The 16475-nt window shown below is 41.6% G+C and overlaps 1 protein-coding gene across 1 annotated transcript in view; it reads left to right on the top strand.

Annotated features, from left to right (window-relative positions):
- The window catches only part of LOC124602110 (telomerase-binding protein EST1A), a 338716-nt gene that overhangs the window by 118949 nt on the left and 203292 nt on the right, over positions 1-16475 (top strand). Inside the window, exons 6-8 of the mRNA XM_047136296.1 lie at positions 3362-3529; positions 5089-5208; positions 15335-15524. Of these exons, the coding sequence (XP_046992252.1) occupies positions 3362-3529; positions 5089-5208; positions 15335-15524 (478 nt within the window). The remainder of the gene's footprint in view (positions 1-3361; positions 3530-5088; positions 5209-15334; positions 15525-16475) is intronic.

The raw sequence follows: 16475 nt of genomic DNA, 5'->3' as shown, positions 1-16475 counted from the left end.
TTCAATCTGCAGTTCATAACCAATAGATTGTGGTCAGAATCCACATCTGCCCCTGGAAATGTCTTACAATTTAAAACTTGGTTCATAAATCTCTGTCTTACCATTATGTAATCTATCTGATACCTTCTAGTATCTCCAGGATTCTTCCATGTATACAACCTTCTTTTATGATTCTTGAACCAAGTGTTAGCTATGATTAAGTTATGCTCTGTGCAAAATTCTACAAGGCGGCTTCCTCTTTCATTTCTTCCCCCCAATCCATATTCACCTACTATGTTTCCTTCTCTCCCTTTTCCTACTGACGAATTCCAGTCACCCATGACTATTAAATTTTCGTCTCCCTTCACTACCTGAATAATTTCTTTTATCTCATCATAAATTTCATCAATTTCTTCATCATCTGCAGAGCTAGTTGGCATATAAACTTGTACTACTGTAGTAGGCATGAGCTTTGTGTCTATCTTGGCCACAATAATGTGTTCACTATGCTGTTTGTAGTAGCTTATCCGCACTCCTATTTTTTTTATTCATTATTAAACCTACTCCTGCATTACCCCTATTTGGTTTTGTATTTATAACCCTGTATTCACCTGACGAAACGTCTTGTTCCTCCTGCCACCGAACTTCACTAATTCCCACTATATATGACTTTAACCTATCCATTTCCCTTTTTAGATTTTCTAACCTACCTGCCGGATTAAGGGATCTGACATTCCACGCTCCGATCCGTAGAACGCCAGTTTTCTTTCTCCTGATAACGACGTCCTCTAATAGTCCCCGCCCGGAGATCTGAATGGGGGACTATTTTACCTCCGGACTATTTTACCCAAGAGGATGCCATCATTATTTAACCGTACAGTAAAGCTGCATGCCCTCAGGAAAAATTACGGCTGTAGTTTCCCCTTGCTTTCAGAACCAGCGCAGCAAGGACGTTTTGGTTAGTGTTGCAAGGCCAGATCAGTCAATCATCCAGACTGTTGCCCCTGCAACTACTGAAAAGGCTGCTGCCCCTCTTCAGGAACCACACGTTTGTCTGGCCTCTCAACAGATACACCTCCGTTGTGGTTGCACCTACGGTACGACCATCTGTATTGCTGAGGCACGCAAGCCTCCCCACCAACGGCAAGGTCCATGGTTCATGGGGTTTGTTTTCTTGATATGACTAGAAAATTCCTGCTTGCTATACAGATGCGTGCAAAAAGAGATGGGGTTTTCAGGGGAAACGAAGAATACAACAGGATTCCCACTTGATTTGGCAGAAGTGTTGTGCAGTCAAAACACAAGACCATCTGGATGCAGAAGATCAAGGGGTTAATTACAAGGAGATATTCAAGTGAAGAAACACAAATTTCCCACACAGCATATGCCACCAAAACCTGTACATCGCCACCAAGGTGGTCATTGACCAGTGTGGACTAACAAGTGGATTAGTTGCAAATTCCCTAAATGTGCAGGTTATGCACAAAACTTATGGATAAGTGTATTGTTGATCTCTGTTTTAACAAACCCAACAATTGTCTCAGGAGATTTCATATTGAGCAGCATACATGAAATGCTATACTTTATATCCAAAAATTATACCTTGGTGTCACATTCTTGCAGAAGTGCTGCACACACTTTTTCAATAAAATCTGTGTTCTTTGAAGGAAATTATGTTTTAAATTATTTTTCCATTATGCCGTGTCTACCAAAGAACATAATTTTAGCTATGTTACTCAAATTTACGTTACTGAGATACAAAGGGTTAAGGTACATCAACCACAGACTCGGTTTCAGGGTCTGAATTTTTTCCAAGTGATTGGACCTCAGAGTGTTAAGGGTTAAACATCTCCATTGTGAAAGGAATGTTATAAAGGATTATTCAGTAAAGGAAAAAAAAGTCATGGTCTGTAAGTAAAATGTGAGGAAAACATTAGGGAAATGGCATCACCTTCCAAACAAGTTTCTTGACAGCTGTTGTCATGTTAGCAACATGCACATAGATGTTAGTTTGTGTTATAGGAGCACATGAATAATTTCGTTTTTCAAAAGACATAATTTTTGCCTTTGACAGTGAGTTAGTTATTTGTAGAGACCATAGTTACAGTTTTGCATTTGACCATTTTCACATGGAATACTACGGGAATAGACAGTGGCTGAAAAAACAGTTGATGATGACAGTTATGTCCTGTAAAAAGTTACATAACTCACTGAACCCCATCCTGAGAAAGAAGTATTATCGTTAGCGGTTTTTCTTCTGTTGTGATCCCAGTGCATCTTAGATGTTAACAATAAATAGAATTATGGTTACATTCCTTGAAAGAAATTTGAAATAAATGACATCTTCATCCTACCAACTGCAAAGCATTCGTTCTTTCGAAACAGTATGCTGGCTGTTAGCTTTTTTATTATGACTCAGTCCCTACTTTTTTTTATATCAATAAGACGTATTTTTTGTAACCAGAAATAATCTTGGTTTGGAATGATTAGAGTTGATTCATCAGTCAAGTGATGATAAGGTATCGGAGATCAACAAGCACTTCTATGACTTTGGTGTTTTCTGCCAATGGTTGATAGCTATACACAATTAACTCATTGAACACAATTTCACTTAGTGGTGACTGTTCATATAAGCACAATAGTCCAGTTACAGATGACTCAACAGTTTTCAGAACCACAAATCTCAGAATAATAAATTACAGATTACAGATGTTAAACAGTGTCTGAGCAACATACTGTCGCAGTAAGGAATTTGAATGACAGAAATATGTACACTTTTGCTCTTAACCTGAGTGGCCCATGTCTGTAGAAAACAGGTTGGGATAGATTACACACAATATATATTTAAGGTTTGCAGAAAAATCTGATCAGTGTCATAATTTCATAAAATAGTTTATCAGTGTTCACTATAAACTGCTGTCGCATAAGTGCTTATGTCATAAATGCTTCAGTGTTGTACCAATCTGATAACATGTAAAGATAACAAAATTATTGAAACAAATCAGCGTACTTGTAATAAATGATATCTGATATAGTGTAGTTTTTTCTTTACATTATGAATCTTATGTGTTTTTAGAATTAAAGGCTGTGTATAATGATAAAATCTTGCAAAAGCTTGTTTCGTTCTAACAAACGGTTATTTTGTGTCATGGTGTTCCCACAAACTCTATAATGATTGATAATCATCATCCTAATAAGGCATCCTTTTTGTTTGTTATTATTACAGTAATTATTATTATTATTATTAATATGTTTGTTTGTTTATTTAGTTTTATACACCTAAGATTTGTTGTGCCAATCTCCTGATTTATGCATTTAGAACAGTTACGTCTTACTTCCATTGTGAGCATTAGATTTTAATCCAAGTCTCATTTTGTTACAGGGACACAGATGTTCCTTTGTCACCAGCAGGATATCCTGTAGGACAGGGGTTACCAAGCCCATCTGTGGACTATGGTTACCCTAGTATTTCACCATTTAGTGAATCTCCTTATTGTACTGAACAACTTGGAAATGCTAGGCCTTCATGGTATGGCCCATACAGTGCGAGGTAAGTCTTGTAGATAGAAAATCTGTTGAATAGCTTCCACATTTTTATTTATAATTGCTGACAGTTACATTAGTTAGATTTTTTGTAAAAAGCCATGTATTTATTTTTGTACAGTCCTCAGAATTTAGTCATTGGCCTGACCGATGATTTGTTTGTTACAAAGTGTTTTTGTTCTGTTGTTTTATTAACTCCCTTATTACCATCTGATTGAATGCAGTTCTGGAGAACAAATAAATACAGGGTTATTACAAATGATTGAAGCTATTTCACAGCTCTACAATAAATTTATTATTTGAGATATTTTCACAATGCTTTGCACACACATACAACAACTCAAAAAGTTTTTTTAGGCATTCACAAATGTTCGATATGTGCCCCTTTAGTGATTTGGCAGACATCAAGCTGATAATCAAGTTCCTCCCACACTCGGCGCAGCATGTCCCCATCAATGAGTTCGAAAGCATCGTTGATGCGAGCTCACAGTTCTGGCACGTCTCTTGGTAGAGGAGGTTTAAACACTGAATCTTTCACATAACCCCACTGAAAGAAATCGCATGGGGTTAAGTCGGGAGAGCGTGGAGGCCATGACATGAATTGCTGATCATGATCTCCACCATGACCGATCCATCGGTTTTCCAATCTCCTGTTTAAGAACTGCGGAACATCATGATGGAAGTGTGTTGGAGCACCATCCTGTTTGAAAGATGAAGTCAGTGTTGTCGGTCTCCAGTTGTGGCGTGAGCCAATTTTCCAGCATGTCCAGATACACGTGTTCAACCGTTTCTTCGCTCACTGCAGGCCGACCCGTTAATTTCCCCTTTCAGAGGCATCCAGAAGCTTTAAACTGTGCATACAATCGCCGAATGGAGTTAGCAGTTGGTGGATCTTTGTTAAACTTCGTCCTGAAGTGTCGTTGCACTGTTATGACTGACTGATGTGAGTGCATTTCAAGCACGACATACGCTTTCTCGGCTCCTGTCGCCATTTTGTCTCACTGTGCTCTCGAGCGCTCTGGCGGCAGAAACCTGAAGTGCGGCTTCAGCCAAACAAAACGTTATGACTTTTTATACGTATCTGTAGTGTGTCGTGACCATATGTCAATGAATGGAGCTACAGTGAATTTATGAAATCACTTCAATCATTTGTAATAGCCCTGTACTTAAATGAAAACAAGGGTAAAAAGGCTTGTGTAGCCTGTACCAGTCCTATAAGAATTTTTACTCTTTTGTGTGCTCCTTTTACTTAATGTGGAGAAACTTTGATTGGAAATGTCACTATACGTAGCTTATATTGCTATTTCTTCCACAATTCAGATGAGCCCCATTTCATTAATTTTACGCACTCACATTTGGTTGAAATCACCAGTAATGATGTATTTATCAGAAATTATTGTAGCCACATTCTTCAGTGTCCCAATAGGCAATTTCAGGCTATTTGTCAGTGCTGAGACAGTATGGTAATGCCACATGTTGCAAAAACATTTTTCCATGTTATTAGTGAATGATTTTTCTATAGAGTTGCTTCTGCCTGTTTACATTAGAATTACCTTGCACATCCAGTTTCAGAACTGCTCGGGATCCACCACTTATTCTGGATATTGAGCGAGCAGACCTGGAACTGCAGTGGATTATCAGTTCAGGCAGTATGTTATCAAAATGGAATGATATCGCTTACGTAAGGTATGTGAAGATATATATTTTTATGCTTAAGATCAATATTGGATGGCAGTTTCATTGGAGAAAACCCATATTTTAATGTTGTTTGTTTTAATAGAAGAGCAACCTGAAAAATCGATATCCTTCTTCCTCTGTGCCCCTCCTCTTCACTCATCAACCATACCTTTTACTTCTCCCTTCAAAAAAACTATTTTCCTTCAGATAATAACTTATGACTCTTTTTCTTCTTCCTCTTCTCTGAAAACACATCAATTAACATGTAATTTATAACTGTGTAATAATAATACAAAATATTCCTCATACTTTGCACATTTTGGCACTAAGATATAACAAAACAGAAATCACAATGACTGCCTGGTAGTAAGCTTCTACCATTTATCTGACTATCCACCTATAAACACTACCTGAGTGATCCCATCCCAGAAGTCTAACATAAACTCCAATCCCTGCTTAAAACCTTGGGCCTTCCCAAACATCTCCCCTGAACCCATTCCCTCCTCACCCCTATGATACTCCTCCACATGCCAATCTTCTACATGCACCACAAAAACAACAGTACTGGACACCTCATTGTGGCTGGTTATTTTGCACCACTGAAAGAATTTTGACCCTCATTGATCAACACCTCCAACTAATTGCCCATAATCTAGCCTCCCACATCAAAGACACCAAGAGCTTCCTTCACTGATTCTCCATAATCCCAACACCTTTACCTTCTTGATCCTTACTCATCATTGTTGACGCCACCTCCCTATACATCGACATCCCTCATGCTCGTAGTCTTAGCGCTATTGAACACCACCTTTCCAAAATGTCCTCGAGACTCCAAGCCCACTACTTCATTCCTCATTCACTTTACTAACTTTCTCCTAACCCACAACAACTTACCCTTTGAGGGGAAAAACATCAAACTCTAGTTCAGGGTCAATGATGATATCTTCATGATCTGGACCAGGGCCCAAACACCATATCTTGGTTTCTCCACGAACTCAACGCCTTCTCTCCCATCTGCTTCATGTGGTCCTCCTCAACCCAGCATGTCACTTTCCTAAATGTTGACCTCTTCCTCTGATGGCTTCATCCACACCTCTGTCCAACTGTACCTGAATTTTGGCAGTTGCCATCCCTTTCACTTCAAAAAAATCCCCCCCCCCCCTCCCTCCATATAGCCTGGCTACCTGGGAGCAGTGTATCTGCAGAGACAAAAACTCCCTTTCTCAGTATGCTGAGGTTTTCACCAAGGCCTTCACAGACAGGCACTACCCCAAGACCTAGTCTGCAAAAAGATTTCTTGTGCCATTTCCCCTCTCGCCCCAAATCCTCCCATAACTCTCGAAAACCAGCCACAAAGGAGTGTCTCCTTCATCACCCAGTACCAACCCAGACTAGAATAACTGAACCACATTCTTCACCAGGAGTTGATTACCTATCATCATCCCCTATAATGAGGGTCATCCAACTGGAGATACTTCTCACCCCTCTTAAAGTGGTGTTCCATCGTCTACCCAACCTCCACAACATCCCAGTCCATCTCTGTAACCCTCAAGCCCACCTCTTGCCACAAGGACCATATCCCTGTGGAAGACCCAGGTGCAAAACCTGTCCAATCCACCCACCCAGCACTTCCTATTCCAGTCCTGTCACAGGTTTACCCTACCCAATCACTGGCCGTGACATTTGTGAAAGCAGCCATGTAATTTACCAGGTCTGCTGCAATCATTGCACAGCTTTTTATATTGGTATGACTACCAACCAGCTGTCCACTAGGATGAATGGCCACCACCAAACTGTGGCCTTGAGTAAAGTAGACCACCCCGTGGCACAACATGCAGCTCAACACACTTGATTTCAGTGGCAGCTTCACTAGCCATCCCTCTACCACCAGCTTTTCTGAACTGCATAGGTGGAAGTTATCCTTATAACAGTGTCTGCTGTAATTATCTTGGCCTCCAGATACAGTAATATACTGTCCCTGCACCCTCTGCCCAACAGTTTGGATCTCCTCTGTCCTATCGCCTCCTTCCCAGTCTCATCTTCCAACCTGTTTATTTGCAGCCCTCTGCCCATCTTTTCCCACTCCTCGCCTTTTTTTCTCCTTTTTTCCCCAACTCCCTGCCCCACAACCTTCAGATGCTGCACCTACTGACAGTGTAGTCCCTGCACACTCCACCAGACAGCGTTCACGTGCCCCACCGCCCATACACTTCTATCCTTTCCCCGCCCCATCCATATTGCTGCTTGCATCCAATGTGATCTTGCATTCTGACCTGAGGTGCTGAAGTTTGGTTTGTGTGTGCATGAGGTGTGGTTGCTTGCTTGCTTGTTTGTGAATGGTGGGTATGTGTCTCTCTTATTTATTGAATGATGTGGGGGAGAGCTTTGTGTCTCATTTAATTGTCTGTATCTGCAATTTTACGTGTCTTCTTTATGACAAGTAGCAGTCTGTCTTTTCCTACAATGTTGATATTCCTACCTGGAGTTTCCTTTGTTTGAAAACAGAAACAAAGACAGCTGTAGCTGAGCCCTCAGTCACCTAAAGTGGGAAACACAACAGCAGCATTGCTTTAGGTACTAAACATTTATAACGTCAAAGATGAGTTCCTTGTTGGGTATAAATAATGAACAGTAAAAGAGGAAGTCTAGATTTTGGATACATGATGAGAAAGATCACCCATTTGCAAAACTAGTTCAGTATTTCTGAGCATTTTACTCATTCATTCAGTGATGTATTCATCTTGGTCCATACATCCCATGAAGGAGGAGGATCTTCTGCGATGGGGGAACAAATCATTATTTGTTAACAAAAGACAGTCAGATCATAGAAACTTAACTCTCTTCACAATAAACCATCGTTATACTGCTCACTTCAACTGATGATTACTCTAGGTAGGTGTCATTGAGTAAATTGGAAAAAAGCTGCTTCTTCTTCAGTTACACTAGGTAGCTCCTCTTTATGTGTAATTGGTATTTTAAGTGTTATTTGATAACAGTTGTGTTCTTCAAAGAAAATATGTACCTTCATCTGTAAGTATTGAGTCATATACAGGGTGGTCCCGAATTCATGGTACAAACTTTAATGGTAGGTACAGGACATTGTAACAAGGATTTATTGTATAGGAATGTATAGTCGCAGGTGACGCGGTGAGGCGTAAACAAGGGAAAGAGAAATGGAGTGATCGGTTGGTGTCACTGCCGGTAGAGGGCAGTAGATGAACATGATGTATCGCAGTAGGGACAAGCGCCATTCACAATTGTGCTGCCGTAGACGATGGGTGACTTTACGTATGCAGAAAAAGCAGACATGCATTACATGTACGGCCGTGCAAATGGTAACGCCAGAGCTGCGTTACGAATGTATCGCGCGGAGTATCCTAATCGACGAATGCCGGATCATAGAATTTTTCAACGGTTACATCGTCAACTTTGTGAAACAGGTACGTTCGACGTCAACAGACATGACGCTGGTCGATTAAGAGCTGTACGCACTCCAAGACTGGAAGAACGCATCTTGAACATAGTGGCTGATAGACCCGAGTCAAGCACAAGAACTGTTGCGCGTGACGTACATGTGAGTCATCAGACTGTATGCAGAGTGTTAAATGAAAATCGCTTACACCCCTTCCATTTTCAAAAAGTACAAGCATTGAATCCGGCAGATTATCCTCTTCGCGTGAACTTCTGCCAGTGGTTGTTGCAGCAATGTGCGTTGCAGCCGGATTTCGTAGGTCATGTGCTATTTACAGATGAAGCGACATTTTCACGCGAGGGTGTCTTTAATGCGCACAATTCCCATGTGTGGGCAACAGATAATCCACATGCAACGCGTCCACATGCGTATCAACAACGTTTCGGTATTAATGTGTGGGCTGGTATTGTGAACGACTTTTTGATTGGGCCATACTTACTACCCACGCGACTCTGTGGCGAAAGCTATCTTATTTTTCTGCAAGAAGTGTTACCAGAACTGCTGCAAGATGTTCTGCTCGCCATTCGTAACCGCATGTGGTTTCAGCACGATGGAGCGCCAGCACACTTCAGCACTGCTGTACGGAATTACCTGAATGCCACGTTTGGTGCTAGATGGATTGGGCGTGGTGGACCAGTCCCTTGGCCACCCCGATCTCCTGATTTCTCTTGCCTCGATTACTTTTTATGGGGACATCTTAAGAGTCTTGTTTATGAGACTCCAGTTGATTCAGATGAGGATCTCGTTGCTCGCATATCTGTAGCTGCTGCAGGTGTGCGTGAAATACCAGGCATCTTTGAACGTGTACGCCAATCGCTGCACCGACGCTGTCAAGCATGTATCGCTCATGGTGGACGCAATTTTGAACACTTACTGTAAACATGACACTTGTCAACAACGATTTCAATAAAATCTTTCGTTTTCCTTTCGGCCGTTATTTCCCCTGTTTACGCCTCACCGCGTCACCTGGGACTATACATTCCTATACAATATATCCTTGTTACAATGTCCTGCACCTACCATTAAAGTTTGTACCATGAATTCGGGACCACCCTGTATATGATGCATTACTGTCATTTAATTTTATGCCCACTGCTGCTAGACATTTGAGCTTTTCAGTCCTTGAATTTAAATGTGCAGCATTAAGGTATGAACCATGATGTATAAGTGACAACCAAACGAGGGGCAGTGCATTAATTACACCGAGGTAGACTGTCTGTCTCTCCTGAGAGAGTATCCAACGTCTGCTACTGGTAATGAAAAGGTTCTTGTACCTTGTTGGTGGTGGTTGTGGTGACGATGGTAAAATGCTTTTCTTGTTGTTGCCATCTCTCTTCAAATTCCGACATCATAAAATATTTTGTCACCCAAATAGTGCCTCATTTCTTAATGCAATTCCCTCAGCATTGTATGATTTAATTTGAGTTCATTCCATTAACTTTGTTTTACTTTTATAGAGATTCATCTTGTAACTTTTTTTCAAGACTACCCATTCAGCTCAACTGCTCTTTCCTACTCCCTTTCCTTCTCTAACAGAATAACAAAATCATCATCAAACATTGACTTTTACTTCTTCTCCCTGAACTGTAATTCCTTTTCCAAATGTCTCCATGGTTTCCTTTTATGCTTGGTCAGTCTGCAGATCAAGGACGGCTAAAAGTCTGTGTCAGTTCCTTTTAAACCACTACTTCCCTTTCACATACTACAGTATGAATTTTTTTACAAGTTGTGAATAACTCCTGTAGTTTATCTCTGCTACCTTCAAGTTTTCAGAAGCTTTTTCTAAGTCTGCAAAGGTTATAAATGTCAGTTTGCCTGTCTTTAACCTGTTTCACTATATTTTATACTTAATTACCATATTCTATCACAGTACCTGCTTGGGAACTACGTTTGTCATCTTGTCATTTGGTGAGCATAAATTCTTTGGCTTTCCCATATCGAGAGCAGGGTACATATAACTGACCATGGGGAAAGCCTGATTCTTTCAAATTAATACCTCAACTTAATGTTTTTTTGTGAACCTTATTTATAGTGATGTTAAATGCTAAACCAAATGGAAATTGCAGTCTTTTGAACTGAAATGGCAGTTCTTTCCCTGATATTGCTTTTGTTTCAGTTATATTATTTGGGAACTGTTAAATACCATTTATTTAGTGGCCATTTATACAATCAATTGGGTGAGTGGATTTGCTAATTTGTAAGTTTTTCAACAAAGTGTTTTGCTTCTTCGTCACTGGAAAGTACTTGAGGCCAAAGAATTGATGTCTTCAAATATGCACTGATTTCATCTGCAGAGTTGATTTTTTAATAACTAGAAGCATTTGCCAAAAATGTCCAGAATCTGTAAGTAATACGAGGTGCGGCTAGAAAAAAGCCGGACTGATGCTGGAAAAAACATTTATTTACAATTATTTACAATTTCATGTTATCTCCTTCAATGTACTCTCCTCCTCGGTCTCTACACCGCTCCATACGAATTTTCAACTGTTCATAGCAATGCTGCAGATCATTTTCGGTAAGTCAATACATTACTTCCGTCGCTTTTTCTTTTACTGCTTCAACAGTCTCAAATCTAGTTCCTTTCAAAGCTGACTTGACTTTAGGGAAAAGAAAAAAGTCACAGGGGGCCAAATCAGGTGAGTAGGGTGGATGATCTAAGATGGGAATGTTGTGTTTTGCCAAAAACGTCTTCACTGACAACACACTGTGAGCTGGGGCATTGTCTTGGTGAAGGATCCATGACTTTTTTCTCCACAAATCGTTCCGTTTTCTCCGTACTCGCTCACGTAGGGTAGCCAGGACGCTAATGTAGTAATGCTGATTCACTGTTTGTCCCTCTGGTACCCAATCAATGTGCACAATCCCTTTGATGTAAAAAAAAAAACAATCATCATTGCCTTGAATTTCGATTTTGACATTCGTGCTTTTTTTGTCGTGGAGAACCAGGAGTTTTCCAATGCATCGATTTTGTAAGAAGGTGGGATCACTTTCAATGTTTTCCAGGATATCAGAACAAATCATTCTTCGGCGTTCCTTCTGTTCAATTGTGAGACACTTTGGAACCATTTTTGAACACACTTTGTTCATGTTGAAACTTTCGTGAAGAATCTGCCTGACACTTTCCTTGTCACCTCCTGTTAACTCCGACACTGCTGTGATTGTTAAACGGCGATCTTGTCGAACAAGTTTACCGATTTTTTTTCAATGTTTGCATCAGTTTTTGCTGACAATGGTCTGCCAGTGCGAGTGTCATCACTGGTGTCTTCGCGGCCATCTTTAAATCGTTTAAACCACTCAAACACTTATGTTCGCGATAAAAAATCATCGCCATACACTTGTTGTAACATTATAAACGTTTCACTTGCAGATTTTCCTAGTTTGAAACAAAATTTGATGTTAACTCGCTGTTCTTTCTGTACACTCAACATTTTCCGACGCACAGACAAAACGTCAACTACTTAAAACAGACGCCACGGGCAGACTGAGTGCAGGAGGCAGATGAAACTCGAGCAGTAGGCGGAGCGAGAGTCATGTGACAGGCCACGCGACTTTCAGCCTTACTGCATTCGTTTTATTGTTTCACCAGTACTAGTCCGGTTTTTTTCTAGCCACACCTCGTACATCTCCCATTATTTCCAGGTTACCTTGGAGATCTAGAACTTTTTTGAATCTTCTGGTAGCTTTCATAACATTTCAAAATTTTCTACAACATTCTTGAAGGAACATTTTAGCCAGTCTCAGGCACTTCAGCACTCGATTCCAAGCTGCTTCACCGTCTTCTCAAAGGAGACCTTTGCTTCACCATCTCAAAGGAGACCTCTGGTGTGGTGCTCTCTTTAAACACCCATGTCTTTGAACCCAACCATTGCAGTTCCAAACCAAACCACATTCGTAGATAGGGGGATGGAGGGCTATTGTACCATATATCAACGATTGGGCTGCAGGAGGTGTGGTGGAGTTAAGCGGCATGCACGGGGAAACCACGTCTACATTTAACATGTCGTCCAGGAACAGACGTCCTCTTTAGATGCCCTTTTCTTGATAACTAACCCCTGAAGTTTGTAGACAAAACCTTATGGATGGACCTCCCTTATAATCCCCATGAGGCTGTGAAGTTCGCTTGCAAAGTTTTGGTGGCATGCACAGACACAGCACACTTTTATTGTATATGTTGATCAGGCTTATTTTGTAATTTAAGGTTTTAATTTATTAATCTTTGAGACAAGTGTTGGTCAGTATGAACCTTTATGAAGTACAATACCCAGTATTGCTTATAGAAAAGCATATAAATACATCACAGCTCTGTTACCTTTTCAGACAGTAATTTCCTGTTCTGGAGAGAGGGAGGTAGGAGGTGGAATAACAATTGTTCGGCGGCTGTGGCAGAAGAGGGTGGGGTAGGGGGAGGCAGGGACAACGCTTAAAATCCTGACTATATGGACCCATGTTGTATTGGACAAAAATGAGGCCTCCTTTCCTCTTCTAACTGGGAAGGTTGGTTGTAGCTTGGTTTTTGAACAAAATCTCTGTCTCGTTCAGCTTCCCTCAACCAATTTACATTTCGTGTATGAAGAAGGAAATGTTATGTTTTATTTTTGTGTGTTTCTCTTGACAACACTGGAAGTTGTAACTCTTGAAGTTAACTGCTGATCAAGCTTTTTGTGTCTGTTTAATTTTAAAAGTTTTGTGAACTGAATTTTCCCGTTTGTAAAATAATTGGCTGACAGACCCTGCATTGCCCAGGTATTCATTTTGCAAATTTTGTACTATAAAAAAATTAACTTCAGTTGTAGTGTAACACTTCAAACATTTTATTTCCAGGTATTTCCTCAAGTTGCCTTGACTCTACGAGTGTCTTAGTAGTAAGGAATAAATGTATTAAAACTTCATGCTGATGTGGCATTTTTTCACACATCTCAGTGTTACGACATTGTATTTCCTGGATTGTGTGTGGTGCCATAATATAATTCTATAGGTGCATTTAGTTGCATTGTGTGGGTGGTATTTGCAAATTTACTGTGGATAGAGTTAATAGCACAGAAGTAATAAATTTAAGCTTCATGCATTAGTTATTCATGCAATTCATCATTTGTGACATCATATCTCATAAAATGTGATAGATAAATTGTTCTTACCCTCACAGCAGCTTTTGCCTGACAGTAAGGGATATACACTCCTGGAAATTGAAATAAGAACACCGTGAATTCATTGTCCCAGGAAGGGGAAACTTTATTGACACATTCCTGGGGTCAGATACATCACATGATCACACTGACAGAACCACAGGCACATAGACACAGGCAACAGAGCATGCACAATGTCGGCACTAGTACAGTGTATATCCACCTTTCGCAGCAATGCAGGCTGTTATTCTCCCATGGAGACGATCGTAGAGATGCTGGATGTAGTCCTGTGGAACGGCTTGCCATGCCATTTCCACCTGGCGCCTCAGTTGGACCAGCGTTCGTGCTGGATGTGCAGACCGCGTGAGACGACGCTTCATCCAGTCCCAGACATGCTCAATGGGGGACAGATCCGGAGATCTTGCTGGCCAGGGTAGTTGACTTACACCTTCTAGAGCACGTTGGGTGGCACGGGATACATGCGGACGTGCATTGTCCTGTTGGAACAGCAAGTTCCCTTGCCGGTCTAGGAATGGTAGAACGATGGGTTCGATGACGGTTTGGATGTACCGTGCACTATTCAGTGTCCCCTCGACGATCACCAGTGGTGTACGGCCAGTGTAGGAGATCGCTCCCCACACCATGATGCCGGGTGTTGGCCCTGTGTGCCTCGGTCGTATGCAGTCCTGATTGTGGCGCTCACCTGCACGGCGCCAAACACGCATACGACCATCATTGGCACCAAGGCAGAAGCGACTCTCATCGCTGAAGACGACACGTCTCCATTCGTCCCTCCATTCACGCCTGTCGCGACACCACTGGAGGCGGGCTGCACGATGTTGGGGCGTGAGCGGAAGACGGCCTAACGGTGTGCGGGACCGTAGCCCAGCTTCATGGAGACGGTTGCGAATGGTCCTCGCCGATACCCCAGGAGCAACAGTGTCCCTAATTTGCTGGGAAGTGGCGGTGCGGTCCCCTACGGCACTGCGTAGGATCCTACGGTCTTGGCGTGCATCCGTGCGTCGCTGCGGTCCGGTCCCAGGTCGACGGGCACGTGCACCTTCCGCCGACCACTGGCGACAACATCGATGTACTGTGGAGACCTCACGCCCCACGTGTTGAGCAATTCGGCGGTACGTCCACCCGGCCTCCCGCATGCCCACTATACGCCCTCGCTCAAAGTCCGTCAACTGCACATACGGTTCACGTCCACGCTGTCGCGGCATACTACCAGTGTTAAAGACTGCGATGGAGCTCCGTATGCCACGGCAAACTGGCTGACACTGACGGCGGCGGTGCACAAATGCTGCGCAGCTAGCGCCATTCGACGGCCAACACCGCGGTTCCTGGTGTGTCTGGTGTGCCGTGCGTGTGATCATTGCTTGTACAGCCCTCTCGCAGTGTCCGGAGCAAGTATGGTGGGTCTGACACACCGGTGTCAATGTGTTCTTTTTTCCATTTCCAGGAGTGTATGTATCAACTTTGGCACAGATCAACTTAGTGATCATTCTCTGTGTAAAAATTACTATTCTTTTTAAAGGCATTTTCTGCAGAAGAGCTTGAAAACATTGTTGGAGACAGACATAAAGTTCTGCCAGACTGAAAATGTTGAGCAACATATGTGGAAGATAACTTTCTACAACATAATTGAGCTCCTGCGCAAAAAAATGCTTGAAGATCCAGACAACAAAGAGAAATATAAACATCTGATGTTGAACATAATTGAAGAGGTGAGTGGAAAGCATTCCAAATTTCAGTAATCAATGTTTCCAAAACTATGAAGAACTAAATTTCAAATATCTTGAATCATTGTAAAAGTCCTGCACATTTTTTTCATGGAGTAAAATTATTTTATTCTTTCATTTCTCCTCTTTTAGTTAGAGTATATTACCATATTTACTCAGCTAAAAAACAATGTATTTTCCCCAGTTAGTCATCCAAAAACTACAGGGTTGCCTTTCATTTGCGGGTAAAGCTTTGGCAGTTGAGGTTATGCACAGATTTAATTGGAAGAATTTGAGATGTTGGGAAGGGGAACGCTAGCACGATTTGGCTGAGCACTAGGAGGAATGTGAGGAGTGGAGTAGTGATTGGGAAGCAAATTTCGTCATGGAACCAACCTTTGGAATGTACAATGCATATCTTGGCTTTTATGAACATCTACTACGTTTAAACTCCATATTGCCTTAACTAAATTGTAGTTGGAATTGAACTGACTTTAAAATTGCATAAATCTACATTTACATCTACATCTACACCTACAACTTTGCACTGAAAACCACTGTGAAGTGCATGGGTATGTCCCATTGTACCAATTATTAGTCTTTTCTTCCATTCCATTAACATGTGGACTGTGGGAAGAATGATTGCTTAAATGCCCTTGTGCGTGTCGTAATGTCTCCAATCTTATCTCCATGACGCGTATTGGAGCTATATGTAGGAGGTTGTAATAAATTCATAGATTCATCACTCAACTCTGTGGTGCATGATGTGATTTTCAATGCAATGAACAGCTTTTAACGATGGCTTTTCTGGTCTTTTCAGTCAGGTGGCTGCAAATGCGTGCAGGACACAACACCAGCAGCAAGTGCACACTGCGGTGGACTGTGTGCATTTGTGGCCTCAGGACTGACTGAGAATGCTTAAGAAGTGACCAGTAACAGTTGTCCACTATAGTGGAT

The sequence above is a fragment of the Schistocerca americana genome, chromosome 1 (genome assembly GCF_021461395.2).
Source record: "Schistocerca americana isolate TAMUIC-IGC-003095 chromosome 1, iqSchAmer2.1, whole genome shotgun sequence".
NCBI lineage: Eukaryota > Metazoa > Arthropoda > Insecta > Orthoptera > Acrididae > Schistocerca > Schistocerca americana.
This window is presented reverse-complemented; position numbering and strand designations above follow the sequence as displayed.